This window comes from Megachile rotundata, chromosome 10 (assembly GCF_050947335.1).
Source record: "Megachile rotundata isolate GNS110a chromosome 10, iyMegRotu1, whole genome shotgun sequence".
In the NCBI taxonomy this organism is placed as follows: Eukaryota; Metazoa; Arthropoda; class Insecta; order Hymenoptera; family Megachilidae; genus Megachile; species Megachile rotundata.
This window is the reverse complement of record NC_134992.1, coordinates 8,487,226-8,503,623: the sequence shown is the minus strand read 5'-3', so window position 1 is coordinate 8,503,623 and position 16,398 is coordinate 8,487,226. Positions and strand designations below refer to the sequence as shown.

The window sequence follows — 16,398 nt, the reverse complement described above, 5'->3', positions numbered from 1 at the left end:
ACGCGTTCATACCCTTATTATTAACCCTATCTACTTCCAATTTTTCTTGTCCTTCATATGTTTTTATTCCACCTGTAACTACAGTTTTATATTCTTTATTTAATTCTCCACTGTGTATTTTTATATTCAGACTTCGTTCGATTGAGTACAGTTTTTATTTTTATATTCGTACTTTAAATTATTACTGCCTTGTTAATTCAGTCTTCATTTTATTCTCAATTGCAGTTCTGTATTTTTATTCGTATTTGATTATCAATGAGTTTTATATTTTTACATTCTATTTGTGGATTTCCATGTGACTCCGATTTCATATTTTTATTCATAAATGGATACAACTTGCATAACATGTAATTTTAACAGAACTTTTAATCTGACTGTATAATGAAAATAATTGCACATGTATTTTTTACTTAGAAGCTTACGAATTTACGATACACAATATGCAATGCAAATTTCGAATATTTAAAATATGGTTTTCATGAACCATATGAATTATTAATTTTCATGAACAGATCGATACTTCAATAATATTTTTACTCATTCGATTCAGCAAAGTAATATAATTATTTTAGCAAAAAACCTCGTGTCAGGTTAAAATACATTTGCCACGTTATTTACAAGATTTTCATCGACAGTTAAATATTATTTCCGATCAAGTACTAATTTCTCCTAAAGACACTCTAAAAATAATTACAATAATTTGTATAATTTATGCTCCTTCAGATTCATTATTCACTTTTAAACGATTTCATTTATCACGACACACAAAAGGGTTGTTTCCCTCGCGTATAAATAAATAAGACGAATCAGATAAAACGGATAAGAGATTTAATAAGTGAATGATTAATTGATTCAGTCACGAGAAATGCATGCATGATCTAATTTTACCGGAGAATACGTGAAACGAGCGAAAACGTTCCCCGGGAATAATGTACGACTTATGAATATTTATTCGGCAAAGTTCATCGATTCTTCCGCGTCTTCAACATTGAGAATCTTCAACGTTGATTGAGCGCCCATAAAAGAGTATCCAACCGATATATCGAACACGGTGGAGAAAATCGATGTTACCGACAGATTTCGATTCGGTCAATTTGCTCGAATCAATATTGATCGAATCCACGGTTATTGATTATTAATCGCTTCGGTAAATTCGGAGGAAACTTAGGTTAGGTTGTTGGGCCTGAGGACGCAAAATGACGGTCATTAGGGAATCGGCATTATATTTATTCCACTATAAATAATTTTATATTCTAAAACTAGTTAATAGTTTTATATTTAAAAACTATTTATATTATTAACTCAAAATTATTTATATATTAAAATTATTACTGAATTTGAAATTTATATCTTCTTAATGAATTTGTATCTTTTTAGTGGTTAGGTTAGGTTGGGCCCTGAAGACGCAAAATGGCGGCGATTAACAGTTTATTCAATTTTTATATTTCAAAACGATTTTTATTATTAACTCAAGATCATTTATAACTATTTAAATTTAAATATTTATTAAATTTAATTTAAATTACTTAAAATTATTACTGAATTTGAAATATATCTTCTTCTTAATGAATTTATATCTTCTTACTGGTTAATTATTATTTTTTTAATCAATAGTCAACAACGATTGCTTGCTTTATTATTAACCTTCTTAACAAAGTTTCTTATTACCTTTTAATGTCATACCAAATGAACCTTAATAACAGTAAATTGTAAGAGCAAAATTTGACTGCTACTACCCAAAATTTTAAGGTAGATTAATTTCTGAATCGTACAAATCGCAAATGGATTCGAGAAACTGGCAGTAACGCTCATTGATACGGCACTGAAAGGTATACGACTGACTGAAAACGAAAGTAGGGTAAATGTTGTTTGGAATTACCCACGTTCACGGTATACCGTTTATACAGGTAACCCAGTTTTTCGAGTCTACGGTGGATTACATGGAGATTCATAAACACACCGTAAAACATCGATTTTCAAATTCCTGCTATTTCAACCATCTGACAAGCACATTGCAAATCATACACATGTTACAGAAAACTTTCCAATTTTTCATCATTTTTATTTGTATTTTTATATCTCACAATTAGCCTCACCATTTTTATCTTTTGACTAAGAACAAATAAAACTTGTAGAACATTTTTCTACAAAAATATTACAATTTTATAATACATTTATGACTTTCAGATACTGAATTTGCAATAAACATATGTATAATTATTTCTCAACTAATGTTTTTCTATTATATAGATGCAGTAAACATCTATAGAATTATTTCCCAACTAATGTTTTTCTATTAATGTAATTTTAACTTTCTATTCTCATGTTTCATTAAGTTATGATATAATTAACATTACGCAGATACAATCTGTTTTATTTCACCACACGAATTACCGAAACACAGAAATTCTTTGAGGAACTTTCTTCTTACTTTTCCTTCCAGCATTGAATACAAGCACCGTTAACCGAAGATCCACCGTGAAGTCTGTCGAAACCTATTCAAAAACGGACGAGGAGAAAAAAAGAAAATATCGACTCTGTCGGAGCGAACGGAACGCACGAGAAATCGATACGACTTTAATCCGCGGGCTAAAGGCTGATATCCATGGCGATCGGGAGAGCGAAAGTGATTGATGGACGCCGGTAAATACATAATCGCGGTGGGTTCGACGTGACACGTAAAGGGGGGCAAAAATCGAAGCTGTTCGATATTATTCATAGAGACTAAGAATTTTTAATCCGATAAAGAGCGGAGAGATAACAATGAAACCATGTATAATTTAATCCAATGTTATAAACTTTGTAATATTTCAAATTCGAAAAATCATCCAAACAAACTTGCATACAAATTATTTTAGCTAACTACATACACAGTTATTTTTGCTTTGAGAATAATTCAGATAACATAGCACAGTGGATTTTTTACAGAATTGCACTTTATTTTTACAGAGCATGTTTACACAAATTTTAACGAAATAAGTTTCGTTCAGGATTGTTAATATTCGGTAAAAGGGTTAGTAAAATTCGCGTATGCACGAAAGAGTACACGCGGAGCAATTTCGCGAGAGCGACGCGGGAAAATTGAGCGGTAAAATTGAGCGCATCGACATTCGTGAACACCGATTGAGACGCTGCCGTCGAACCACCGTGTTATTTGGCCAAAAGCACCAATCCGTGGCTCTTATTATTTCCACGCTGGCCTGGACTCGCGCAATTAAACGCACAGAAGCCTCCCCGGTATGCTTCCGCTTGTACACGGAACGATGGCTACCTTTTACACGTATGCTTTCTGTATTTCTCTTCGTTTTCTTTCTTCGTCTTTCGTTCGAAGATCGGTAAAACAATTTTAATAATATTTACGCAGGTATTATTTTCTTCCTTTACGATTTATTTTTGTACTCATATGAATTATGGTAAATTAATAGACGTGGTATGTGGTGATATAGTGCGTGGGTAAATAACGCGTAACGGTGTGTGAGGAGGGTAAGCGAAATACGGTGATGTATTTTTTATGGAGAATAATATGTTGATAATGCGATATAACGCGAGATGTAACGTAGAATGCAATCGCAATTTTAACTTATTTCGTTAAAATTTGTGTAAAGAGTACTATGGCGATATGGCAATATAACACGAGGAAGTTGAAGGTGTACAGTATTACTCACGGTGATATATCCCGAATTCAATGCATAGAAAATGCAATCTGCAGCGATACAACAAGCGGTGAATACAACGCACAAAAAATTTCAAAGAGTGGCAATATAACGCGAGGGAAGTCAATGTGTAGAAGACACAACTTGCGATACAGCGCGTGGTAAATAGAATGCGTAGAAAATTTCAATGAGTGGCGATATAACGCGTGGAAAGTACTACTCGTGGCGATATAACGCGAAGGAATTCCACGCGTAGAAAATGCAACGCGTTAAAAATACAACGCGTGGTAAATACAACGTGCAGGAAATTTCTACAAGTAGCGATCCAACACGTGACAATATAATGCGTGGAGAGTACTACTCGTGGCGATGTAACGCGAAGGAATTCAACACGTAGAAAATGCAACGCGTTAAAAATACAACGCGTGGTAAATATAACGTGCAGGAAATTTCTACAAGTGGCGATACAACGCGTGGCAATATAACGCGTGGAAAGTACTACTCGTGGCGATATAACGCGAAGGAATTCAACACGTAGAAAATGCAACGCGTTAAAAATACAACGCGCGGTAAATACAACGTGTGGTAAATACGACGTGCAGGAAATTTCTACAAGTGGTGATACAACGCGTGGCAATATAACGCATGGAGAATACTACTCATAGCGATATAACGCGAAGGAATTCAACGCGTAGAAAATACAAGTTGTGATAAATACAACGCGCAGGAAATTTCTACAAGTGGCGATACAACGCGTGGCAATATAACGCATGGAGAATACTACTCGTGGCGATATAACGCGAGGGATTTCAACGCGTGGAAAATACAACGTGTGGTAAATACAACGCAAAGAAATCTTGAATGAGTGACAATACAACGTGTGGTAAATACAACGCGGAGAAATCTTGAATGAGTGGCAATACAACGTGTGGCGATATAGCGCGAGACATCGTAACGCGTGGCGGTATAACGCGAAACACCTGAACTTTGTCTGAATTATATTCAATCTAACTTTATACCAATCATGTGCCATAAAAGAAATATTAATTCCAAATATAATCATCCAGAAAAAATGTAACACGAATACATCGCATATCGACGCTAATTACAATTACCGATTGCTCCTTAATCGCGTTACCTACAAACAGAACAATCGCAAGCTCAATAATTGCGTCGCAATAATTATAATATCGCAAACCCGTTATCCACGATAGCCAAGCACGAAATTTATGAATGAAAATTTGTGAGTTCAATGTATCACGGACTCGGTGGTCCGTTTTAAATCATTGTTGCGACTCGAAAGACAAATAGATTGCGCGAACGGATTGGAAACGATGGTGTTGAAACAACTAGCATTCGCTGCTGCGACCAATACTGGATAGTTTTTTCCTGTTATCGATCATGGTCGCGGTTTGACGGGTATCAAGAGGTAACGTGGTGAGTTATGTTTTAATTAAAGTCTGTAGTGGACGATGACCAACATGGAAACGATTCGAGGGGACACGTATGATCCGATGTTGAATAACGAAAAGAAACAAACCGAGCGAAAACAGCGGGATCGAAGAATCTATCGTTATGCAATAAGTTTTCGTAAAAACTTCGACAGCGATACAATGAAATGTCCTACAAACAAATGATTTATCGAATGATTTATCGGGAAATTGTAACGAAACGTAAGGTAAACGTTGCGTCTATTGCAAGGTGTTCATCGGCTATCATAATACTATTTTTATTGTGGAGTAGTTTTTTGCAGTAATTCGTTAGATTATGAAGAATGCTAACTTTTCAAAATCATTTGTCAAATTAATATAGATATCTTCATAATTATTTTCGTGAAATTTCAAAGCAAATAAAGAAATTAATTAACCGGAGATGTAAGGAAGGTAGAATTAAATTGAACAATCGAGTAACATAAATGTAACACTTGACGTGCATTCAATCTGTGCAAAATCGTTCAGATAAAATTGTCTGTATTTAGCATCGAGCCTCGAATTACGCATTCGACACGTAAGTCATTTCTATTCAAATGCCTTGGAGAGGCCAGATAAATCACAATACGCTATCGAATCGTGACAGTACGATTTTCTACAAAGTTCTATATATTAGAATATTAACTTGTAACGTCCTTCATTTTACGCGCTGCACGTGCGATGCGAAACACATGTTCCTTAATAACGCGTTCCGCGGAATGATTGAAATTAACCGACGAATTGAATCGTTTGACAAAATTTATTTCGAGTCATTCGAATATCTGACACTTCGAAATTATTGGAAAAAAGTTTCGGTGAAATCACTTGGAGGGATCTTTATTTTTCGTATTTAGAAAATAATTAAAATTAGTTTTTTAGCACTACACTGGGATGGCGGGAGAATTGTGTATTTTTTTAAATTATTTATTCTGTAAACTTTATTTTGCAACTTCATTTTGTTGCAAAATATTTTATTGCAACTTCAAATTTATTTAGCGGAGAGTAAGAGTGAGAAATTTTATCGAAATTAATTTTTAAAGTTATTCTGTAAACCAACTTCACACGTTGCAAAATATTTTATCAAGTTAGAACTCGATAAATGATTAGAATCTTCTGTTTAACGAAGAGTACTAAATAAATTAAAATAAAATTACTTTATCGAAATTTTCAATTATTGCTTTCGTAATAGTTTTAGACCAAAGTTTCTAAAAAAGAAATTACGATTTTTATCACTCACGATCTGATTAGATTTGATTAGCACTGCGAATAAGCACTCTCGGTCACTGAACACTAATTTACCGGAGAATACACAATAACGTTTTTTGTACAAGAAAAATGAGTCGGAGCTGAAAATAATAATTTTCACAATGATGTTCCATAAAGTGCACGCAGACAATGGTCTCGACAATTTCAATTATAAAATAGAAAGATATCTGGCGATAAAACGTACATTGTCACCTTGTCAGTGTGCACATTTGAAATTTCACTTATATTGAATAATTTTTATTGTTTAACGCACAACATATAATTTTGACGATGCAAATCAATTCGATTAAAAATTCAGATGTCGATTATTTTTTAATTATGATATTATTGAATTATGGTATTATTGAATTCTATTTCTTTTTATAAAAAATTTTTTTAATATTAACATTGAATATTATCTAGATATTTCACAAGTTGACGACGCAAATAATAATTGCATAAAAATGATTTATGCAATTCAAAAATAATTAAAATTCCAAACTTCAAAAATTATTTGAATAAAAGTAGCATCGATTTAAAAATGATGGCAATAAAAAGTGCATCGATTTAAAAAAGATGGTAATAAAAAGAGCATCGATTTAAAAATTGAACACATACAAACTGCACCGTGTTAAACTATCACAATAAAACTTGCATCAACTTAAAAACAGTTGCACTAAAACTTGCATCAGGTCAAATACAACTGCACTAAAAATTGCATCAATTTAAAAAGAGTTGTACTAAAACTTGCATCAGGTCGAATATAATTGCAATAAAAATTGCATCGATTTAAAACCGCTCGCAACAAACTTTGCCTCAGATCAAATATTGCAATAAAAATAGTATCGTTTCAAATATTGCAATAAAAAGAGCATCGGTTCAAAAATATTGCGTTCTAAAAACAATCGCACTAAATCCAAAAATTGTTGACACAAAAATCACATCGATTAAAAACCAATTGCCCCAAAATCTCGACCAAAAATAGCGTCTATGAAAAAAGGTTACAATCGATTCGAAAATGACTGCAATAAAAATCGTGCCAAGAGTAAAGATGGAAGATAAAAATTGCCTCGAGTAAATGTCACTAATTATTGTGGAAAAACTTGACAACACATGACAGATGAAGAAAGTTGGATCGAAAGATCGACAGAATGCCGTCGGTAGATCGCTCCGGAACAAGAGGTGCGTTCCGTCACTTGAAAATCGGCCGGCACGCGAGCGATCGACGCTTATCGGCGATCTCGTAAAGCTCTTTATCGACACCGATACCGTTTTCACTTGGTCGAGTTCGATAAAAACGTGAACGTCCCTGGAATCCGAGAAAAACCCGATCGAACCCTTTTACAATGGCATTCTCCATTTGCATGATTCCTCGATCGAAAAAACGACGTTCTTACACGGTTTTTCTGTCACTCCTTCGCAATTTAAAATAACATTGTTTTTGTACGTCGAAAATTTTCTCGTCGATATAAATGTTTGTGTAGTCGATCGATTATGGTCGTAAACGGAAGACTCCATCATTCATATTCGTTAAGGACGATAACACGAGCTCTCGCGTGTAAAAACTCTGTTTTGTAAACGATATCATGTTTATTTTCGTACGTGTTCAATTAAACGTAAAATACAAGGGTTTGACAACGACTCGAGTGCTCGATTGATTAATTCGATCATAAACGATCTTCTATCTACTCGTAAGTAATCTACGATTTATTTTTACTGTCGAGTGTCACGTTCGAGATTTTTAGTTTTCGCGATCGAATTTACTTGATTATCGAGTGCAGGTGTTGAAACTTTTACTTAATTCCACTTTTCGTGTTACGAGAATATCTACGATTACTTCATGCTTTAAGTATATCACGTTTAATCAAATTATATGAAATCGATCGATTTATTCAGGTATTTCTATTGATACATTTTTAAATTGGGTATATTATAAATTCTATTTATTAATTTTTTGATTGCGTTCATTGTAAATTTAGCAGTTTATTAAATTGTGTATATTGTTAATTGATGAATTTTTTAATTATGTTCATTGTGAATTTATCAAGTTATTAAATTATTTCTATTATTAATTGATGAAGTTGTAAATTGTGTTCATTGTAAATTTATCAAGTTATTAACTTATGTATATTATTAATTGATAAAATTTTTAATTGTGTTCATTATGAATTTATCAAGTTACTAAATTATTTCTATTATTAATTGATAAAATTTTAAACTGTGTTTATTGTAAATTTATCACGCTATTAAATTATGTCTATTATATATTATAAATTAATACAATTTTTAAATTGCGTCTGACGAATTTATTAAACCACATCTACTATAAATTAACAAATTTATCAAATTACTATTATAAATAAATTTTTAAATTGTCACATCTATTATTAATAAATAAATCATCATTTCTGCTACTCATTTTCCAATTTTCACTAAAAAAATTCCATTTTCGTTTCACAGAAAGAAGGATGCATTTATGAATTACCTAAATCAAAATCTACCCTAAATCTACAGTTGATTACAAAATATACTTCAATAGAAAGTGTTGAAGTATTTCCACCAAAAACTGTTACAAACTCGCGACCGAATCATAAAACACCCAATGAAATAAGGCATCAATAAAATCGAGAACGAACTAAAGTAACGAAAATCGAGAAGGAAATAAAGTAACCAAAATTGTTCGATCGAGCGTGTCTTACGTCCGACGGGTCAAAATGCTTTCCCGTACGATTCTCGATTTACCTACGAGACGGCGAACGCACACAAGTGGAAATCGAAATTGCGTTCGACTAACCGGTGGCCTGGAATCGTGGCGATCGTTGCGTGAACAAAATCGCCCCGTCGACGACAAGAATCGTAATCAATTCCTCGAACGCTCAGTATCTGCGAGCTGCACTCTCGAGTATCGATTCGATTCGTGCATCTCGATGGCACGCCAATCGGGCCGAACACGATATTCACGTAAAATGATAATTTCGGGTTGTCCAGTTGCAGGAAAGTTTCTCCGAGTTTCAAATGGATCCATTCCCTCGCGCGAAAATATACTCTGTTTCAACGAAAATCGCTCATTTTTTTCGACATTTTCTTCGGCGCCTTTCCAGCATTTTTATTTTTATTGCCTTTTTATCTAATGAAAAGGAAACTTTGCACTCTGTCTCTTTTTTGCTGTTTCGACATTATGGCAAACATTTTTTACGTCACGTAAAACGTTCATTAATATTGCAACATTAAACGATACTATGTTTCTACTTGAAAATCGGTTCTGAAGTCTTTAATTCTAAATTAAAATGTTCCATAGACTGTTCATATTTATTTTCAATTCAATTTTATTTTGAGTTCATTTCTCTTTTAAAAATGTTCAATTTTGGAGCGAAATGTTTGAATTCACACTACATTTGAAAATAAAAATTTTGAACGTTTCAAACATTTAAAAATTTCATTTTGATTTACTCATATATGATTTTTTCACATATCACAGAAGTTTATACAATGAATTTTAACCACACTAATTTTTATCATATTTTAAAACCACGTCTTCTTATATTTTTCATTTATAATTAAAAGATGAAGAACAGTAGTTCTGTGATACGTCAGGGTTGCAAATAAATTCACTCGAAAAGAAAGAAAGAAAGTTTTAATTATTCATACCAACTAGTATCTCGAAAGATGAACGTATAAAACAGGTCTGTGACTATTTTGCAAGATAAATTTTGACACATTAACACCTTGCATTTTGTATCTTGTCCAAGACAGAGCGCGGACAACCCTATTACTGCGTACAAACGCGTGAATTTTCAAATTATTACTTCGAATTATAATTTTAAGCGACTCGAGCAAATTTACGCGTTGTAAGACTCCATCGTTCTCTATTAATCAGTTAAACTTCTCGAAAGAGTAGTAGAGCCGTTCAAACAATTTTCAATCGAATCAATCCCTTCGAGTGCAAAATTTCATAGAGATGAAAATTCAGATGTTCCTAAAATTTCGTTTAGAAGAGAAAATTTTGGAAGACAAAAAATTTGTACCAAAACTAAGTCTAAACTTGTAACTAACTCTAAACTGGAAGGCAACTCTGACAAAGGCAAAGGATGAGGGAAACTTTGCAACCCTCTTCAAAGTGAAAGAGCGAATATGAGACTTCGAACATTTCTTGTCTTGAAGACAATTCTTGCGAATTCCTTTCAGCACAAATTTTTACAGATGAATCAAGCTATAAAGCTGTGTCTTACAATGAAGCTATCGAATCGTAAGAAAACCAACAAACAAAGTTCGAGGGTACGAATCTAGCGAACCGAAAGACTCGTGCGACACCTCGAAACACTCGAGGGCTCCTTGTCGACGGTTTCGAACTCGATTTAACTCGAGCTACCGGTTCGGATCCCGTTACACTCTCGCACCTTCGCTACCAAGAACCACCGAGAACACCTATCTGATCGATAGAAAAATTTGATAGCTTTTTATCAAACGACCGAAGTGTTTCGACCCATGCGACGGACACGAACTGTCAAGTGCACCGGGACTATTAGCTCACTGTTATGAAATTATTCATAGATTTCACTATCATTGGACGCAAAATTAACCCTTCAAGCGTTACGGCCACTTAATACGTTGATTGCCGCAGTGGCTAGTGACATACGCGGTCAGACACATTGTACGCACATGAGCACTTTTCATTTTTGTTCGCCGATTATTTTCGAATTTTAGCGGTGGTTTATTTTTTGGAATTTCAAGGTTTTTTTTGGTGGGATTTTTAGGTGGTCACTGTGTTAACTTTGCACTGCTTTTTTTTAGACTATGAATTTTTGTGTAATGTTGATTTTGTGGGAATAATCGAAACCCGGAAATTTTGTGCATCGAGGTAAATTTTTTACGAGTCTCTCACAGAATTAAGTTTCGTATCACTTCCACGTCTGACGAATTTTATTAACTCACAATGCTATTCGAAACATTAAAATTAGTTTCGAGCACTAATAAAATTGATACACAGTTGGCACTAATTTTGAATAAAGAAATTTTGTATCAAACTCGACTGTGTTCCTTACAAAATTAACATGTGAAACTGACAGAGAAATTTCAACAGTGATATTCCTTGAATCATTTTAAACACTGCTAAAGAAATTTTTAACACGTTCACTGATAAGTTTCGAACAAATTTTTTATCATTGCAACTATAATGAACATTCAATAGAAAAATATCAATGATAATATTAGTGTTTCATATGAATGATAATGTTAGTGTTGACAGTAATACTCGAGAGGAGGAACTTTGTGACAGATCACAGAATTTCCAACACTAATACAAAAATATTTTTAACGACCACGCTATCCACAAAATATTCCACTAATGCAAGATTCAAAGTGTTCATAGCTTTTAATAATGTACAGAAAAATCTGACAACATCATTCGAAACATTGGTACAAAAATTTTGTATCGATGTAGATTCGAATAGGGATGTTAACGATTCGTTTATATTAATAATATTCGACAAGGTTTTGAACCACGTTTGCACTAAGAATTCCTAACGCACGCGATCCACAGAAACCCATCACTCGAATCTAACAATTTCGGAGCAAATTTCGGAGCAAGTGAATGCTATTCACAGTCGACACTCTTATACGAGCTTCACAATGTAACACTGTAACCGCATAATTCTCAAGAACAAGCACGTTGCCGGCACGTAAACACTCTATTCTAACGTTGATAAAAATACGTAAAAATCATAAGTGTATCGACGTACCCTTGGCTGTGCCATGAACGCCCTGGCCGCGCCGGGGAACTCTGCGTGCTGAGCCACCGTAGCGGCTGTATTTTCCCACAGTATAAGCAAGTAACCTCGAACACTTCACACACACCGCTTTCACAGTGGTTTCCTCACTTGTCGATTCGCCTTATCGCGGCGATCGGTTTAGCCCGTATATCCCGGTTCGTCGCACTATAGACTCGTAGAATAGCGGGAGGTTACACAGACCGATCGAAGTACCGAGCCGTCGGACGATCGAAAGTTCGGGGTGGTCGAGTTTGTAAAGGTTCGCGGTTGCAGGCGGTCGCAGCCGACGGTGTGAGTTTAAAGTTGTAACAGGACCGGGAAAACGTGGCTCGAGTCGGATGGATGCTTCCCGACGATCCCCGGATCCGAGTCGACCGGCGACGAGACTCTGTGACGGCGTGAAATCGAAGCGACCGAGCGTCAGCAGTGCTCGGCACGCGTGCTCGAACGTTGCAACAGGACCACGGCTACGGCCGGACACACGTGCTTCCTCATCGTCGCGGTCACACCGCCGGAAGTTCCGACCAGACGGCCAAAGAGGTTGGCTAGGTCCCTGTGGCTCGTCAGTAACGCGACATTATCCTGCTCGCGATTCCTTGACCTCTTCTCGTCCAGCGCGTGGTCTCTTCCCTCGCGAACCGACGAAAACTACCCTCTTGGTGGAGCGCGCGAACGCGGATACGCGAGAACTTGCACCGAAAACCGGAATCTCCACCGTCGCGGAGAAAAAAAATCACCACGTTACACGATTGTTGGCTCCGTGTCCACTCGACTTCCTGTTTCGCCGTCGGTGAACGCGGCTGACTCGCACTGTTGTTTCACAGATAACAAACACCTGAACGTATGTCACTGACGAAACCGAGACACGCTTGCATCCTTCGAGTTTTAAGTGGAACGAAACGGAGCACCTGGACGGACGACGCGCGAAACACCGTTGACGCGCGCAAAACCGATCAGAGTACCGGGGTGGACGAGCAGCTTTTCGCTGGGCCGAAAAAAGTAGCGCGTTGATCGTCGCGACAGCGCGCCGAACACGAGCGTAAAGTCGAGCGACGGCGAGGCGACGTTGCCGCGACCGATTCCTCGGGGATTGGTCCCGCGCCGATAGATCTCACCGTGGCCACGGATAACAGGGGGCACACACCGGGCGTCCGCGTCGAAAACTGATATCTCGGGATGCGAAAGGGCGCGCGATCGTACCGGAGTCGCGGAAGAAGAAGCGCGTTCCTCCTCGCGGCGATTACTGAACGAACGAACGAACCGACACCGGTCACGCAGAGAGGAGAGAGAAGAGGAGACGCGCCAGAGAGAGAACTGTCCGCGAGACGGCGGGCGACCCTCCTCCCTAAATCGTAACTACTGCTGCGTGTGCCACTCGTCGTAACTCCGGCGGACAGAAGGTGGAAGGTTGTTGGTTGGTGTAGGTATATGTTGCGCGCGGGCCGCCGGGCAAAGGCACCAGCCACGGGAATATGCGTGTTTCGAGTTCTTCCCCCACGAAAAAGCACCGGTAGTATATCCACGGGTAAGAGAAGAGCGGACCGAGCGAGCGTGGAGAGCAGCGCCTAGCGCGGTTTTAGATCCTGCGCCGTCCGCAGTCGTTCGCCAACTGTCAATCAGCGCCGCGCTACACCAAGGAGTGGGAGGCGCGCAGCCACGCCTACCGAGCGCGGCCAATGCGCCCCCTGGTACCGCCCACATCCCCACCACCGCTACACCGGACCGCAGCGCCGTCACGGCGGAATCGCGAACCACGGGATTCTCCGCCATCGCTACACCACTACCAACGAGACCGCCGACGGACGATCATGACGACGACGCCGACCGACGAGACCACGACCAGCCAGGGAATTATACGTTTCTCCGTTTATCCGCTACCAACATGTCCGATTCGTGTTTCAGAAGCGTTGCGCCTCTTTGACCACTTTCGTCTCGCGCGATCGTGATACAAGTGATAACGATGACCGGCTCTCTTGCGCGAGGTGCGAACGTGATGTCCCGCTTCGAACAGTGCTCCGATATCTTTTCACACCCTCGACACCCTTGCCGAAACGTGGCTACGATTATGCATTTGTCTATGATTTCGATGTTATGCTTCTAACTATGACAACCGATTCGAGTGACTCAAGGGTTGCCTATTTCGAGAGTGAACATTGTCGCGAGTGTAGCCTCGTACAATCTTACCGCTCAAATTCGTATGTCTGTCATGGTGACATGCGAAAATAGCTGCAAAGTGTGTACCATGAAAATTATATTAATTTGCCATTTCTTACTGCTCTTGACCTACTGGCACTACAAACGTAAACAATTTATGTTGTAAACAATTTATGAGCATATGTGAACTTCCTTTAAATTACAAAACATGATGAAGAACGTATAAGTATAGAAAGGTCATTTCTGTGAATTTTATCTAGCTCTAATTTGATCACCGCTATAGAATTGCATCGATCATGAAACAGTGACGGCAAAGGTCTACGTCAATGCCACCTACAGATTCTCGAGTACCTGAAACTGTTGAAATTTCTCTGGCCACTCTGGCAAGGAGTAGGATCGCGTCAAAAATAGTAGAATCTCGGGGCACGAGGTAACCTGGGTAACGTGACACGGTTCTTGGCAAGGAATTCGTTGCGATTGCTCGATGTCTTAAATAACGAAGACGATGATCCTGACAAATGACAAGCGGAGGCCAACGCCGGCCGTCGGGCGGTCCGTTCGCGTTCCAAGCGTTGACGGCTTCGAGAAAAGTACAGTAGTATTATTAAATGGACTGCAACCCTTCTTGCGCTGACCACATATTAATCCTAGAATCGTACATACATAATAACACGATAGTACGACCTCCCAATGTGTAGTTCGTTAGATAGTACGTGGGGGAGTCTCGATATCTGCCTGCGCCGGGGGCTCTTCGAGGAACAGTACTGATGCGAACTATTTTCCTATTAATTCATACATTTCTTCTTCTGGAAAACACGCTTGTGATAATCAGAGGTCCAGCAGGAAAATCCAGAGCGTATCCTAAGTGCATTGCTCTGAACGATGTAAAGTCAGTGAAAGACGTTTCTGAATATTTCGAGGATTCTTTTTTTATCGCATCGTTATTAATTCGTGTATGGCCACAGAACGGCCAGCCGGCGTCGGTCGATCGAACTTTGAATGAACCGAACGAACAGCTGACTCCGGGCAGGAATTGGGTCGCGAACGTGCGGTTTCGAACTTTGAATGGTATTCGGCGTTGGGTGAGTAATAGCGACAGGAGGAGGCGGAGGAGGGCGGAGGAGGGCAGGGAGGCGGCTGTCACCGACATCACTCAGTGTCTCCCTCGTGGCGTTCACTTCGCTCGATTTTATGACTCTCTCTCATCCCGCTTCGCGTTTCCACCCCCGCCTCCGAAACTCGCCAACCCTCCTCGCGTTGCCACTGTGGCGCGTGTACGCGTCCCTTCGAATTCGCATAATCTCGCCATTCGACGTGCACTCGAATGGTGGGACCTGAGACGTTTCTGACAACGAGTTAAGATCTATTTTAATTGTTATATTGGCTAATAAGCCTCCATGCTTATTTTTTATTGTACCCTCCTTGTAATATGTTGAGGGCGCTGTAATAATACGTTGTAACAAACATTAAGTAATTTAGTGTGATATTTTGAAAATTATGTACATTGCACTTGATGCAGTAATTTGCTCATAGAGTCATTGATCCAATACGGGTATATAGATACAATCAGTTAAGATGTTCACACCTTACCGTCGATGAAATACAACAGTTTTATTATATCTTCCCATGTATCTCTTTTGCAATTAAATATAAATTGCAATGTGTAAGATAAAATTTAAATAGAACATAAAACCAGCTCTAACATTAAAATAATAGTTATACACTGGAATTGAATTTGAGCACTAAATTCTGGAGTAAAATAAAAATATTTCAATCGCAAAGAGATCCTTCATCCTCCAGATAATTACAATGTCCCGTTCAATACGTGTCCCTCCATTTCATTTCCTTTTTTCATCCGCTCCTTTTCTTTTCATCGCGATAGCCGTTCACCGTGGGCCGAAGGATGCCGTCACCGGCGAAATATGGAAGGACGAGAACCGCGAACGTGAATCTGGTTAATATTCGGTCGGATTAAAGGATGGGCCCAGACTGCGGCTGATTTTACGCTTAATCCTCGACACGCTTCTCCCGCTTTCGGCTCGCTTCTCTCTTTTTTCTCACATTCTTGTTTCCTGTCGCCGAAGTCCGAAGCATGGAAAATCACCCGAT

The 16,398-nt window shown here is 38.2% G+C and overlaps 1 protein-coding gene across 3 annotated transcripts in view; it reads right to left on the bottom strand.

Moving 5' to 3' along the window:
- Positions 1–13,763, bottom strand: part of hth (Meis homeobox homothorax) — a 565,080-nt gene extending 551,317 nt beyond the window's left edge. For all 3 annotated transcript variants that reach the window (XM_012281928.2, XM_076536623.1, XM_012281931.2), the window contains exon 1: positions 12,106–13,763. In XM_012281928.2, coding sequence (XP_012137318.1) covers positions 12,106–12,120 — 15 coding nt within the window. In that variant the 5' untranslated portion in view covers positions 12,121–13,763. The remainder of the gene's footprint in view (positions 1–12,105) is intronic.
- Positions 13,764–16,398: the final 2,635 nt, after the last annotated feature.